Source organism: Labrus mixtus, chromosome 3 (assembly GCF_963584025.1).
Source record: "Labrus mixtus chromosome 3, fLabMix1.1, whole genome shotgun sequence".
In the NCBI taxonomy this organism is placed as follows: Eukaryota; Metazoa; Chordata; class Actinopteri; order Labriformes; family Labridae; genus Labrus; species Labrus mixtus.
Window position 1 is genome coordinate 32,341,869 of NC_083614.1, and position 16,500 is coordinate 32,358,368.

Below are 16,500 nucleotides of genomic sequence, written 5' to 3' on the forward strand. Positions count from 1 at the left end.
ACCCCCCTGCACATCACTCTCTGCTCCCCCATCATCAACCCCATCACCACCCCCACACCTTCCAGCACACAGCCCCCCTGCTCCAGCCTGTCACTCACAACAGCCCAGGTGAACAGAGAACTGAGGAAGCTGAAGGTCAGAAAGGCAGTTGGTCCGGACGGCATCAGCTCCAGGCTCCTCAAATCCTGTGCAGACCAGCTCTGTGGGGTTATGGAGCACATGTTCAACTTGAGCCTGAAACTGGGGAGAGTACCAGAGCTCTGGAAGACATCCTGCGTGGTACCGGTGCCAAAGATATCCCGCCCCAAGGACTTCAACCACGACAGGCCAGTGGCACTGACGTCACACCTGATGAAGACCTTGGAGAGGTTGGTCCTTCACCATCTGCGCCCCCTGGTGAGCTCATCAATGGACCCACTGCAGTTCGCCTATCGGCCAGGCATCGGGGTGGATGATGCTGTCATCTACCTCACGCAGACATCTCTCTCAGACCTGGAGAGGGCTGGGAGCACTGTGAGGATCATGTTCTATGATTTCTCCAGTGCTTTCAACACCATACAGCCCATGCTTCTGAGGGACAAGCTGGAACACACAGGAGTCGACCTGCACCTCACATCCTGGCTCCTGGACTATCTGACCAACCGGCCACAGTTTGTGAGGACACGGGACTGTGTGTCTGACCGGGTCATCTGCTGCACAGGGGCCCCACAGGGGGCCGTCTTGGCTCCCTTCCTTTTCACCCTGTACACTGCAGACTTCTCCCATAAGACACCTAACTGTCACCTGCAGAAGTTCTCTGATGACTCTGCCATTGTCGGCCTCATCACTGATGGGGACGAGGGGGAGTACAGAGAACTCAACCTGGACTTTGTGGACTGGTGCCAGCGGAACTGCCTCCAGATCAACGCGGGTAAAACCAAAGAGCTGGTGGTGGACTTCCGCAGGCGCAGACCCACTTCTCCCACACCGGTGAACATCCAGGGAAAGGACATTGACATAGTGGACTCTTATACAGTAAGTACCTGGGTGTTCACCTGAACAATAAGCTGGACTGGACTAATAACACACAAGCTCTCTACAAGAAAGGCCAGAGCAGACTTCATTTGCTGAGGAGACTCAGGTCCTTCGGTGTGCAGGGAGCACTCCTGAGGACTTTTTATGACTCTGTGGTGGCATCAGCCATCCTGTACGGAGTGGTCTGCTGGAGCAGCAGCACTAATGCTGCAGACAGGAACAGACTAAACAAACTGGTGAAGAAGGCCAGCTCTGTCCTGGGCTGCCCCCTGGACCCTGTTGAGGTGGTGGGAGACAGAAGGATGATGGCAAAGCTATCAACCCTGATGGAGAACGTTTCCCACCCCCTGCATGGAACTGTAACAGCTCTGGGCAGCTCCTTCAGCGGCAGGCTTCGCCACCCGCGGTGTCAGAAGGAGAGATACCGCAGGTCCTTCCTTCCTGCTGCAGTCAGACTGTTTAACCAAGCCTGCTCCCAGTAGATCACAAAACACACACACAACCGAAAACTTCACTCTGACTTTGTGCAATAATAATGTTATATTAATGTTATATTATGTTGATCAAACCACTGTGCTGTGTCTGTGTTACACTGAATATTACAGACTACACTTTTGTCAAATAGCTGATCTATTTTTTATCTTTTAAATCTATTTTTTAGTATCTATTTTTTTGTACATTCTTAATTTTTTCTTTTTATATTTAAATTGTACTGTGTTCACGTTTTGTTTGCAATCTTTGCTCTTTGCTGCTGTAACACTGTAAATTTCCCTGTTGTGGGATAAATAAAGGATTATCTTATTTTATCTTATATTCGAGTTCAACAAACACAACTGGAAGAAATTAGCTCTTTAGACAGATTAACAACTTCACATACACTTTACTGTCTGGGTTTACAAGTAGCACAGTCGCCATCTGCTGGTAAACTAAGAGTATTACAAGATGGCGTCCATAAACTGATTCATCATCATGTTGCACAGTACGGTGAATTTATAATCTGCCGCTCTCCTCTCCGAACACACGCACGCTGGCAAACTGATCATGTATGTATGAGTATTTTATTCAGCCATTATACATATACAATCATTTTTAAACAATACAATTATATATTGTATTGTATTGTATATATACAATTGATTTGGGCTGAATCCTGGAATAAAAGGAAAACCGATGTTGAAAAACAAAAACCTCATACTCTGTCAGTGCAACAGGTTGATATTGACAGCATATGAATTTCCCCAAAACACTTGTTTTTCATTGTATATCTTGTTTTGAGTTAAACATCATTCTCCTGAATGTTTATTCTGGACTCTGTGTGTGTGTGTGTGTGTGTGTGTGTGTGTGTGTGTGTGTGTGTGTGTGTGTGTGTGTGTGTGTGTACCCCAACTGCTTGGGGCCCCAGACCAGTAGGGGCCCCTCAGGGCTCACAAATGTAAACCAAAGCAGTGGCCCAAAATGACAGTAGGAAACCTCCCTAAGGGGGCCCCATCTGACAGCACTCACTGTTGTTGCCCTGCTAAGTGTCACATCCATTATTGCTTTGAAAACCAAAATGAGTTTCTGAAAGTCAACAAAGTAAAATGAAGAGGAATAATCCCCAAGAGACTCTAGAATTGCCACAGTGTGTGTGATGACGGAGGAATGTGGTCAGAGCCGTTGACAGCTTGGTCGGCGGTAGGTTAATGATGATTCACGCTCCGTCGATAAACACATTTTAAAGTATATTTTTAGTTGTTTAGATGAAATCAAACTGTGGTTTTCAGTTACTGATCATATTCGACTCATCCCGTATCAGTTCTGCAGAGTTTTGAATAATATTCATAAAGTTATTCATTAGTCGTGAATGTTAACGGCTAATGTACTGAATGTTAAGCTAGCGTCTCGCGCAATAGGAAACCCCGTTGTCTCTCCTAAATCACGCGTTTTTTCTTTTATCAGGGGAGATGTTTGATCCCGGCTCACAACACAATTCATCGGTTTCTGTTAATTTGTCTGTAAATACAGAGCCAGAACACACGGGGTTACATCAGCAATGCACAAACAGACCGTTATATAACGTAACTTTCTACATAGGGTTGCAAACTGGTTATACTACTGCCTAACAAGTCTGTAATACGGCAGAATGAACATCCCTGCAGACATCATTTATTACAGATTCAGCTGCATCATTACCGGTGACGTCATCATTGTCTCACGTTTAGCAGCTTTACTTTTGTCTCCAAAAAGTTTGTAACCTGACAAACCGATCTATGTAGCCATTTACCCACGACCTATAGTTGTCATGGTAACAGTTGAATAAACAAACTGGACAACGGGCTGCAGACACTCAGGCTCCATCAAAATCTGGTAATATTACTGTACCTTTTGAGTCTGCGTGGTTCCTCATCTTCTCACAGCGTCTCTGCCGGCTTCCTCACCCTTTGTTTGTCAACAAATGCACGTGGTGTCAGAGGGGGAGGCGTGACCGTTTTTATGACACTGCAGTTGCACTCAGAGACCTCCAGATGGCGCCAAAGCGCACCAAAACTGACAACATATTGAGGCTTTGATTTTTAATTTTTAAGAAAGGAAAGGAAAGTCACATAACATCCTGCTGATAAGGAAAGTGCCACGCCTCTATCATGGACATTTAAAGCTGCTACTGCACATCACGTCATCCACACTAGAGAGCTGAACCTGGAGCGACTGTAACCAGAGAGCAACTTCAAGAGGAAACATCTGAGAGGAAGAAACAGCAGAAAGATGAGGTGAGTATCTGACTTGCATACGAATGTTTACATGTTTCTAATTTATTAATTCCAAACTCTTTCCTATTTGTCTTTTTCTTCCCCTTTAGCTTCATTATTTTAGTGTTTCACACGTTTACTTTTCTCACTTTGTTGCTTTTGTGACTTTTTGTTTGTCTGGGGTAAAATAATAATAATACATTTTATTTATGAGTTTCAATTTCAAGACACTGTACATTTGTTAAAAAGACAGAAGGATCAGAACAGTAAGGACAGACTAAGAGACATTACAACATTACACACAAATCATAAATAAAACAACATAAAGGTGCAGCTACAGATAAACAGAACACACATCACAATCATAGATTAAAAGCTTGTTTGGAGAGGTGAGTTTTGATCAGTGATTTGAATGTAGAAGGGTCAGTGCAGTGTTGAATGTGTGTAGGGAGTGAGTTTCCAGAGGGAGGGGGGCAGCTATGGCTCTGTCCCCCCGGGTTCGTCGCTTGGTTCTAAGTGGGGGAGACAGGAGGTTGGCTTTTAAAGAATGGAGGCTGCGTACAGGAGTGTGAGGGTGAGCTGTGAGGTAGGAGGGGGCCTGGTGGTCTAGGGCTTTATGTGTAAGGAGAAGGATTTTGAATTGGATACGGTACAGGACAGGGACCCAGTGGAGATATGTAGGACAGGGGCGATGTGTTCACTGGATCGGGTGTGGGTGAGAAGGGGTGCAGCAGAGTCCTAGATGTTTTGGAGTTTATTAAGGACTTTGGATGATCATCTTTAGTAACAGAAGGGTATCAGGTGTATCACATTAAGCTAATATTAATAAAAACAAGTTAAAGATGGATTTTGATAAACTGTTGTCTGTCGGTGAGGTAGGATTTTAACCAGGAAAGAGCAGTGCCAGTGATGTTGAGTGAGTGTTCTAAGCTGGATAGAAGAATACTGTGGCTGATGGTGTCAGGGGCTGCAGTGAGGCCGAGGATGTTGAGGATGTTGAGGAGGTCGTTGGTGACTTTGAGGAGAGCTGTTTCTGTGCTGTGCTGGGAAGCCTGACTGGAATGGTTCAAACAGGTTATTGGAGGAGAGGTGGGATTTGATCTGGGTAGGAGACAACACGTTCCAGTATTTTTGACAGAAAGCAGAGGTTGGAGATGGGGCGGAAGTTTCACATGCTGTCGGTTTTGAGTCCAGGTTTCTTGAGGATGGGGGTGACGTCTGCCAGTTTGGGTGTTTTGGGTACTGAACAAGAGCAGAGGGAGGAGTTGATGATTGAGGTTATGAGTGGCGAGATGGCCGGGAGATCGTTTTTGACAAGACTTGATGGGATGGGGTCGAGAGTACTGGTGGAGGACTTAGTGGTGGTAAATGCTAGTGGTGATGATGGATAGCTCATTTGGGGACACAGGGGAGAACTGACACAGAGGTTGGGTGATGAGGCGGGGGGATGCGGGTAGGGATGAAGAGGGGACAGTGAGAGTGTTGAAGCTGCTGTAAATGGTGTCAGTTTTGGATTGGAATAATAAAAGAAAAGCATCGCATTTGTCAACTGTGAAGGAGGAAGAGGTGTTGTCACTGGGCTTGAAGAGTTTGTTTATTGTAGAGAAGAGAGCCTTGGGGTTGGATGAGCCTGAGTGGATTAGGTGTGAGTAATAGGTGGACCGGGCTGCGCTGAGAGCTTCTTTGTATTGTCTGAGGTAGTCAGCTGGCGTTTGTGGGATTTCATTTTATGGAGTTTGAGAGTGTATCAGGGTGCAAAGTGTGTGAATGAGAGAGTTTTAGTTTTAAGTTTAGCCAGTTGATCTAGACAGAAGGAGAGTGTGTTGTTATAGTAAGTGATGAGTTCAGAGGGAGGGGGGGGATTTTGCTGGTTATAGAGGCTGATAAAGCTGAGGGGTCGACTGAATTTACGTTTCTGAAGGAGATTTTTTGTTTTAGCTTTGGAGAGGGAAGAGGGATGTCAATGTCCATGTTTATAACCAGATGGTTGGAGATGTTGAGGTTGAGACTTGACAGTTGATGGATTGTGTCCAGTCCAGAATGTGTCTGTTGTGAAAGTTGAGGCAGTGAAGTAGGTCCAGGAATTATTTCGCAGTCTATTTGTCATTGATGTGGAAGTCAAAATCCCCAAGGAGCAAAACAGAAGTTGAAATTGAGCAGAGTTGGGTAAGAAAGTCATAAATAACTGAAAAAAGAAGGGTTTGGTTTGGGGGGGGCGATAGATTACAGCAGTGACCAGGGGAGTAGGACCAGAGAGTTTGAAAACAATGTGTTCTAAGGAGTCAACTGCAGGGTTGGGAATGGTGCTAGTTTGAATGTTCTTCCTGTAAACAGCAGCAACACCACCACCCTGTCCATCGGGACGGGGTTTGTCGATGTATGTGTATCCTGTGTTTGTGGTTTAGTTTAGTGAGGAATAGTCCATGGCATTTTGCCAGGTTTCGGTGAGAAAAAGGGAGTCCATTATTGGTGTCGGTTATGAAGTCATGGAGAATGAGGCTTTTATTGTTGAGAGAGCGAGTATTCAAAGGCCAGTTTGAGGTGATGATGTGGTCTTTTTGAGTGTGCAGGGTGAGGGATGATTTTAATTTGTGTTTCCTTTTAAGTAATCATCATTACGACTGATTTTTCTGGGGGGTTTTATTGAAGAGGTGGAATGTGTAATGGAAAATGTATTGTGCTCATGTGTTAAAATAAAACTGCGACAGTTGCTGAAATATCGCTGTTCAGATCGCACCAAGCCCATATCCTGTTTACCAGAGGCCTCTGCGCAAACCTCTGCACAGGAAGTACATGGTAAGAACAAACAACCCCACAAGTGCTCATGATGGATAGGCTGGATCTTTGTAACATAACAATGACTAAGGTCTTTTTACCTGCTTTTTGTAACATAACAATAAGTAATGTCTTTTTACCTGCTCTTTTGTAACATAACAATGAGTAAGGTCTTTTACCTGCTCTTTTGTAACATAACAATGAGTAAGGTCTTTTACCTGCTCTTTTGTAACATAACAATAAGTAGGGTCTTTTTACCTGCTCTTTTGTAACATAGCAATAAGTAAGGTCTTTTACCTGCTCTTTTGTAACATAACAATGAGTAAGGTCTTTTACCTGCTTTTTGTAACATAACAATGAGTAAGGTCTTTTACCTGCTTTTTGTAACATAACAATGAGTAAGGTATTTTACCTGCTTCTTGTAAAGTGTCTCGAGATAACACTTGTTATGAGTTGACGCTATACAAATAAAAGTTGATTGATTGATTGATGGTTCAATAGAAGTCGGACGTTGTGTAAAATGATAAGATAAAAATTGATTAATTGAAAATAACACAGACAACTGTTGAAACTGAGACATTTCAATGTTTTTTGGAAAAGTATGATGTGCCCATTTTATATTTTATGCCAGTAACACATTTAAAAAAAGTTGTGACAGGGTCATGTTTACCACTCTGCAGTAGGCCTGTCCCCCCAACGGATTTACATCGTCGACTAATCGTCAAATGTTTTGTAGTTGTTTTTGCAACATAAGAGATTAACCACGTCATTAAACTGTTTGTCTTCTAGACTTGGAATAACAATTTATTCTATGATGACTTGTTTAATTGTTTCTCTCACTTAGGCAAAACAATGGACACCCACCTCTCCCACTGGAAATTGTACAAAAGGGCAGAGGGGAGGGGGCAAAACGGATACATAATACTAACCAAAGAATCAATCAATCAGTCAATCAATTTTTATTTGTATAGCGTCAACTCATAACAAGTGTTATCTCGAGACACTTTACAAAAAGCAGGTAAAATACCTTACTCTTTGTCTTTTAACATTACAAAAGAGCAGGTAAAAAGACCTTACTTATTGCTATGTTACAAAGATCCGGCCTATCCATCATGAGCACTTTAGCAAAGCAGCAAAAGTTACAGTGGTAAGAAAAAACTGTCTTATTAAAAGGCAGAAATCTTTGGCCGGATCCCCGGCTCATGACGAAACAGCCTTCACAGGCCTAGACTGCTTGGAAGGGGATAGGGGGAGAGATGGGATAAGATGCAGGAAGAGGGATAGGGAGCAAGGGGGTGGGGGGAGGCAAGCCGTCCATCAACAATCCGGTGGGGAGGGGGGTTGTTCTGGCAGGCCGTCCATCAACAATCCGGTGGGGGGGAGGGTTGTTCTGGCAGGCCGTCAACCAACGATCTCGAGGAGCCTAAGAGAGCTCAAGAGCTCCCAGGAAAGTAGGTGGTTAGTGACTGAGATTTACAGATAGTCAGCGTTTGAGTGGCTCCCCTCAGGACGCCAGCTTCGCTGTCCCTGCTGCAGGACACAGAGGAGAAGAGCAACCTTTGTTCCCAGGGCTGTCCAGCTCCTCAACTCCTAACCCCCCAACAGACACCAACACCTCTCACCCAATGCAGACTCTCAGCCGTGAACTTTGCTTTTTTACTTCCTTTATATTTGCCGTGCACCTTAACTGCCTCTGCTTTATCTGGTCTCATGCATTACATCACTTTATTCTATCCATCTTATATCAGTATTCATACAGTTCTGGTTAATTTATTCCTGTTGTTCTTATCCATCAGCGCACTACGGTCACTTTATTTATCTCATTTTTACCTTACAGTTATATTGTATATATTAGTTCTGTTGTTCCATTATTATTCACCATGCACCTTAGTAACTTATCATCTAGTATTTGCCTACTTGCACATAGCTCTGTATATATATATTTATTTCTCGTTTACTGCACATAGGTCTGTTTACATCTGTTAGTCCGATCACTGTCCACTTATATCTACTGTTTTATATTTTGTATTTTTAAGTTAAGTTTAAGTTGTATTTAAATTGACACTTTATATTTAGGTTAAAATGTTTTGTTTACTTGCACTGTTGTTAATTTACTGCTCTGTGTGCCTTTGAATTGCCCCCCGGGGACAAATAAAGTTTTTTGAATTCGAATTTGAATTGAATTTGAATTCATCTCGACACAGCCAGGTTTCAGTCAAACAAAGTAAATCAATATGCTGATCTGATATCAGATCATTCACTAAACGAGATTTGGATGCTAAGGACTAATGTTCAAAAGTCTGCAGTGAATATTCTGATTTTTTTGCAAAATCGTATTCGTAGTTTTGATTCTAATGAGATTTTGACGATTTACGCCTTTTTTTTCTACGTTTGGATGACTTATAAAAACACAGTACCTGTAGTATAACTACAGTTCGAATTACAGCTATAGTGACTGGGAGACAGATCTAAGGGAGGCGCAGAGAAGCGTTTAAGACTGCAGCTCTGCCTCCTGGTCTGAACTCTGTGTTGTTGTCAAGAAAGAAGGGGCTGCAGACTACAAAATAAGACAAAACAGACAATTGCCAGGTAATTTTGTGTAATTATGAAAACATAAACGGTCATGCACCAGCATATTTGACCCTGTTACTCAAACGGCCCAGTGTGTGCAGGTCAGACCACAACAGCAGTCACAATCTACCCATCTGTCAGACCACCGACAAACAAACAACACCTTTTAACCGTTTGAAGGTTTACTGAACTCTCCTGATCATAATAATCCATCAAACTGAGTCCCAACAGTTTACATCCAATAAAAGATTTAATCCAAACACATTAGATCCACATTAGGTGCCAAGTGTACCAATCCGACCCTGAAGGTTGGAGCGAGACAAACCGCAGTCCGTTGATTGGTTAAAAGAACCGTCACTTTCCGTCTGACAGCAGTAATAAAGGACAAACAGAAAACACGGCAAGATTAAATATCCTGCAGATTTCGAGAGTTATTTCAATGCTGTTTTGGATTTTTGGCCCCGATGGGCGACCTTGGAGGTGCAGACCTCTGACCGGACCGCTAGGTGGAAATGAGGCTTTTGACTTATGAGCCATTCTGTTGTCACTGTGCAGAATGTGGTTTGACATTATGCTGCTGCAATAAACAAGGCCTTCCCAGAAAAGAGGTTTTCTATTTGGTAGCATATGTTGCTCCAAAACCTGTATGTATGGTTCAGCATTAATGGAGCCTTGACAGATGTGTAGTTTACCCATGCACCCCCATACCATCACAGGTGCTGTTTTTTTTTTTTATCTGAGCGCTGATAACAAGCCAGATGGTCCCTCTCCTCTTTAGCCCCGGAGGATGCAGCGTCCATTTTTTCTAAAAAGATTTCAAATTGTCAGACCTCAGGACAGTGTTCCACTTCGACTTAGTCCATTTTAAACGACCTCAGGCCCAAGGAGAGCCAGCAATGTTTCTGGATCTGGTTTATATACAGCTTGTGCTTTGCATGGTGTCACAATTGAAAAACAAGGAGGTGTGGACCCAAGTGCAGAATTAACTAAACTATTTATTTTAACAAAAAGCCAAACAAAAACTTACTTCAACAAGTTCAACAAAAACACAGGGCTCAAAAACAGGGAGCCACCGGTACACTGACATAACATACGCACCGACAAACACATACAACGAACTGCCACAGAAGGGAAGAAACACAGAGACTAAATAGACATGGGGTAATCAGACACAGGTGAGACTAATGACACAGGTGAAGACAATCAGGGCAAACACACTGGGAAACACACAGAGGCAGGAATACAAGAAACACTGAGGACAACTACAAACTAAATCATGAAACACTAAAGACACACAGAACTCAAGAAATCTAACAAAACACACTAGAACACAGAGATACACGAGGATAATAAATGACAAAATAAAACAGAAAACACTGAAGACAAAACTAGGAGACACACAAGGGAAAAACCAGCAACACTGGGATAAAACACGGAAACTCAAATACAAAACCAAATCATGACACATGGTTAGGGTCGCCACCCGTCCCTTAAAATACGGAATCGTCCCGTATTTTACACTTTGATATTGCGTCCCGTTTTGAATCAATACGAGACGCGGTTTGTCCCGTATTTCCAAGATGCCTTGAACTCAGCATCATTCAGCCCGATTCAGCCGGCTAGTTCCCGCTCAAGTACATACTCAATCTTTCAGTAGGCAGTAGGCAGTATGCAGTACGTACTATCCGTGCTGCATACTGTTAGTACCTTCTATTCAGTATGCACACACAGTAGGCAGATATTTGTTCCTACTTCGTCTGATTCATTCAGTATGGAAGTGATGTCATTTACGTTTCCCGAACAGGCCGCATTCACCCGTTTTTTTTTTTTTGTTGTTTTTTTGTTTATCTTTATTCAAGAAGAGTAATGCTCATATACAGTCAGGTAAACAAAAAACAATATCACAATGTAAATCAAGTAAAAGGCAGATTAAATAACTAAATAACATACAGTACATAAAGAAAAGTACAAATGAAAGACAGTAATATACAGAATATAAAATAAACCAATAAAGATGCATTTAAATAGTGACATCATTATTTAAATAGAGGGAGAAAGGGTTTATAATAATGCAGACATTTGTTTTATTTTCTGTTGTTAATTAAAAGTAGTGATTTCAGTCGGGATTTTAACTCGACTATATTTATTCAATTAATCCACGCTCGTTTGTTTTGATTTGGAGGCGGACGTGAAGTAACGATTTACGTTTAATTTCGCACAGCATTGTGGGAGTTAGTATACAATTCATTTCCTGAAAGCACGCATCCGATCCATACTGCATGAAACCCGGAAGTTAGTATCCATACTGAAATGTTCAGTATACTGCGCGGACCCCAAAAATGCCTACTGAATGACCACGAAAGTTCAGTATACTGAAACTCCCTACTGAAAAGTACATACTGCGTACTGAACTGTGGATATTCGGAAAGGGCCCAGGTGTCTCTGATACCCGCACCGTGCACCATTAAAACGTAAACGGATGCAGAAATACAGACGTGAGTAGAAAGTAATGACTGGCTTGACAGTGTCAGTGAAAATGAATATAATGTAAAGGAAACTATTGTAGGCCTACTTAATATATTTTCTCCCATGTTTATAGATAGGTTATTCCAGTATAGTTTGGATAGTGTGAATATTTTTCGGTACAAAAAAAAAAAGATGACATTTATTTTAGCCAAATCTGTATTCACAGTATGACCTGGGCGAGATATCATCAATACAACATCAATATATCGACAGTAGACACTTAATTAATACAATAAGAAAATAGTTCAAAACCATATTAATAGTATCATTCATGATTTCATGAGAAAACAACAAAAACGAAAGACAGAAGGACAGAATAAATTAATAAAAATACTATTAAATTCTTACTGTTTATTTAATTAAAAACCTGTCATCCTCCTCTCTATGTTACAGCAGTGTCAAAAGCACTTCAATAATACTCTGTTAATGAATTAATGTTAAGTTAATAACTTTATTTGAACTTTAAGTTCAGTTGTAAATTAAATAGCTAGTAGTAATCATCTGCTGAAGTCGTGTTAGGTGCATTTAATTGTGCATACATTACTGTATCTGCCTTTACACTGAAGTTTTGCGTTTTTGTAAATTATTTCAGAAAAAAAAAGTGTTAATTAATAATTATAATTTAAGTATGACTCTTATTACTTCATTAAAACCACGTTTTAAATCATGATTCACCACAACTGGTGCCCCACCCCACTGTTGGGCCAGTGGTGGTCAGGCCCCTACTGAGTTGCACCCCGCTGCCGGGTGTCCCTTATTTTTCTGCTTGGAAGGTGGCAACCCTACACATGGTAGGGTTTCAGCTAACATTGTGAATCCAGAGATGAGCTGTGTTCACAGACTATGTCTCCTGGAAGTGTTCCTGAGCCCATGCAGTGATGTCCACCAAATAATTTAGTCTGTTTTTTATTTATCTGAGAAGTTTACTTAATTATCTGACTATATAATAGGGTAATAAAGGCGATTGACAGCTCAGGTTTAGAAGAGTAGAGGAGACACGGCGAGACGAGACGTAACAAACAAGAACACAAGAGTCAAAACTAGCTGCTGATGTGTTTAAATGTTTGTTTTTTATTCTCCATCAGTGCTGCTCAGAGTCAAACCACACTGGAGTCCCTGCAGTGCCACTTCACCTGGAACCTGGACCGCAGCAGGCCGAAACTTTTACGTCTCACAGACAAGATGGAGGACTTCAGCACAGAGGAGGGAAATCGATGGCTGGGCCACATTTACAACCTGTGGGGGATCATTCAGTATAAGCTGGGGTTAAATGAAGAGGCTAAGAGTTTGTTCCAGAAGGCTGCAGAGACCCTCAACATGCTGAGAAAGAGAGATGAGGGTCCTTGGTTAGTGGTGAACTACGGGAACCTGGCCTGGCTGCACCACCACCTGGGAGATCTAGAGGAGAGTCAGGCTTACCTGTCAAAGGTTGATGCCCTGATGGAAAAATACCCATCTCCATCCCAGGACGACCTCCATCCAGAGATCTACGCTGAAAAAGCCTGGACCCTGATGTTCTTCGGAGAGGACATGAATCTGGTGGTTGATTACTTTGAGAAAGCTGCCAGGATGCAGCCGAACATGGTGGATTGGAACACCAGCTATGTCATATGGTTAAAGAATGCCCAAAACTTCAGTGACCCAAGGCTTGACCCTGACCTGTTGGAGAAAATGAGACAAGCCAAGGAACGGGATCCAAAGAACTTGTACCTCGCTGCGCTCTACCTTGAACAACGGGCTAATGAAGGAGAAAACATTCGAAATGAAGTCCGTAAGTTGGCTGGAAATGTGAGCAGTGGCAGTGGCATGTGGGCCTTACTAAACCTTTACGTAGACCACATATCTGTTGATGACGCCATTTATTTGGCAGAGAAAGTTCAGAAAGAACATCCAGATGTGCGTTATCTGAAGAGATTTGTTGCACTCTGCTACAGATGGAGGATCGTTTATAAAAGCAGAAATGACCCTGATCCAGAACAAAGCATGATGGACAGAGCAATCGCTCTCCACGAGGAGCTGATCTCTCTTTACCCTCACTCTTCACTCAAAAAGGAAATAGACCTCGCAACTATCTATGCAAAGTCACATCACAGCAAGGCCAAAGCTGAGCAGATATTTCAGAAACTGCTCAAAAATGAACCAGCAGAACCTGAAGACAAACAGATGCTTTACAACAAATATGCAAGTCATTTATACTTTAATCAAAATGACTCCCACAGGTCGATACAGTATCACATGAACGCAGCAGCAATACCAGAAATATCTTCCTTCCGTAAGAAAAGCATCAGAATGCTGGAGAAGACTATAGATAGAGGCATAATGTGCAGAGAAATAGAGGAGTTTCTCAGAAACCTGCAAGAGCCAACGCAGTAAAGATAGGGAGGCAAATTTAGGGGGAACAATTTTGTCCAAGCAAAAAAAAAAACAACATCTAATTTCTACAAAGGTGTTTTGCTTTCATGTGGTAATAAAGAGCAACAGAAGAAGAATGAAAAAACAGGAGGGGGGCTAATTCTTCCAGGGCATCCAAAAAATAAGGATAAAAACTAACTAAACACTCATTTCTTGTTATTCAAAACTATTTGAAATAAATTAAAGGAAGGTTTATTTTTAATATTTTCTTAATTATTTTTATTTTGGGGCTTTTATTCGTGTATTTAGAGATAGGACAGTGGATAGAGTTAGAAACCAGAGAGAGAGAGAGAGAGAGTTGGGAACGACTTACTAATTCAGGACGGAGTTCCCTTCATGACATCACAAAGGGCAGTAGCCCCTCCCCCAGGTGGGTGACACTCCCACAGCTAGGTGTTTGTTCTGCCCTCTGAGTCTGCCTTCTCACCGTAAACAATAGGACATGGAGAGAGAAAGACCGAGTACACCCAAGCCCTTCCAGAGAGGGGGCGTGGTCAGACACAGCTCATTTGCATATTTAAAGGTATAGACACAGAAACAGCCTGTTCTGAGCAGGGCTGAAATAGAGGGGTTTATAGACATGATCAAATACAGGATCAGAGTGGATTTAGAACAAGAAACTTCACACACATGTTTTGAGGAGCTCTGAGACTTATTTAAACTGAAGAAGAGGAGGAGAATATGTGACCTTTAATTCTTCCACCCTAGCTCCTGGTAGGTGTGACGTCCTCTGTAAAACACGGTCGTCATGGTGAATACTTAATAAAGAAATGTGTGAATTGTGATTATCATGTATTTTGCTTCTGTTGTGTTTTTTCAATGCTGTATTTTCAGTGTTTAGAATTAATGGATTTTATAAGAATGTGCTTCACTTTGGATATTTAAAGTCCTCATTGTTCATGTGAAAATTTATTTGCTGTGACCTGAAAATTATATATTAAGATGCTCCTGTTTGCTCAAGCTGTGTTTAAGCTTTATACCAATAAATGAACAGTGTGCACACCAAGAAATCGTCTTGAAGTTGTTTGTTTCAGTGGTTTCACCTTCTTCAGTTCTAAACTATCGGGAGGACGGAGCTAGAAATTCAAGCCTCGTCGGATCATAAGCGTCCTAATTCTGCTAAAGCCTATCACACTAAATTATTTTTAAAATCCTGAAGGGGACATATTATGAAAAATCCACTTCTTCAGTGTTTTTGAACACATATTTGGGTAACCTGAGAGTCTACTGACCCACAAAATGTGAAATAAACCCATCCAGTCCTTTGTTTGAGTTCTGCATAAGTCTTACAACACAGAGAAAAATGCTCAGTTTCAAATGTGCTCTCCTTGTGATGTCACAGTGGGATTCTGGTTTTAAAAAATCCCCTCCCCTCCCCCCCTGGTATCTCCACCCATGGGCTCCACCCCCAGCCTAGAACAAAACTTTTGCGCAGATCCTCCATTTTTATTCTCTCTACAGAGGAGTGATGTCTACTAGGAAAACTCAGGGGGGCTCATTGCATTTAAAGAGACACACACACCAAAACGGAGCGTTCTGAGAGAGCTGGTTTATACAGGGTCACAAACATGACATGAATAACAATGTTCACATCCAGCACAAAGATTAAATAGAAAACTAACACTCATTTCTAACATAATATATTCCTTATAATTATTAGAGTAAGTTATTTGGCAGAAATATTCGAGTTCAACAAACATAACTGGAAGAAATTAGCTCTTTAGACAGATTAACAACTTCACATACACTTTACTGTCTGGGTTTACAAGTAGCACAGGCGCCATCTGCTGGTAAACTAAGAGTATTACAAGATGGCGTCCATAAACTGATTCATCATCATGTTGCAGAGTACGGTGAATTTATAATCTGCCGCTCTCCTTTCCGAACACACGCACGCTGGCAAACTGATCATTTATTTTATTTATTTATTTATTTATTTGTTTGGGACAGTGCATATGAATGAACAGCTGTAACAATTACAGCTGTAAAAATGCCAGATTATAGCAGAAGTGCTAGTTTCCATCTGTTGTCCCTAGGCAGGTAAGAGAGAAAGACAAATTACAAATAAAATACAAATAAAATACAAATGAAATACAAAGGCACAAGTGACACAAGACAATAATAGAGGTTAAAGGTTAAAAGTGTTCACAGACTTGGTTTTCTTTTATCCACTGTTTGAGGTGTGTTTTGAAGGATGCATATGTTTGTGAGTCTCTTATTGTGAGTGGGAGAATATTCCAATATTTAGTTCCTTTGACTGACAGAACAGTTTGTCTGAATGTAGTGCGTCTGTATGGGACCTCACAGTCTCCTCGGGCTGTGGCCCTGGTGCCGATCCCACTGGCAGATTTCAGCTTTATAAAGTCCTTCAAAGGAGGAGGAGCAAGTCTGTGCAAAATTTTATATATAAAACATGCATTTTTAAAATGAACAAAATTATGGAAATTTAGTAAATTATGTTTATCTAAAAGAGTGC

General features: G+C 41.7%; 2 protein-coding genes across 3 annotated transcripts in view; both read left to right on the forward strand.

Moving 5' to 3' along the window:
• The window catches only part of LOC132971836 (interferon-induced protein with tetratricopeptide repeats 1-like), a 41,228-nt gene extending 26,194 nt beyond the window's left edge, over positions 1-15,034 (forward strand). For both annotated transcript variants that reach the window (XM_061034611.1, XM_061034604.1), the window contains one exon: positions 14,307-15,034. The gene's annotated coding sequence lies outside the window, so the exon portion shown is untranslated. The remainder of the gene's footprint in view (positions 1-14,306) is intronic.
• LOC132971866 (interferon-induced protein with tetratricopeptide repeats 1-like) lies at positions 3,382-14,299 on the forward strand. The gene is made up of 2 exons (XM_061034633.1): positions 3,382-3,761; positions 12,698-14,299. Exons 1-2 carry the CDS (start codon positions 3,757-3,759, stop codon positions 13,983-13,985), a joined length of 1,293 nt encoding a protein of 430 aa, XP_060890616.1. The 5' UTR covers positions 3,382-3,756; the 3' UTR covers positions 13,986-14,299.
• Positions 15,035-16,500: the final 1,466 nt, after the last annotated feature.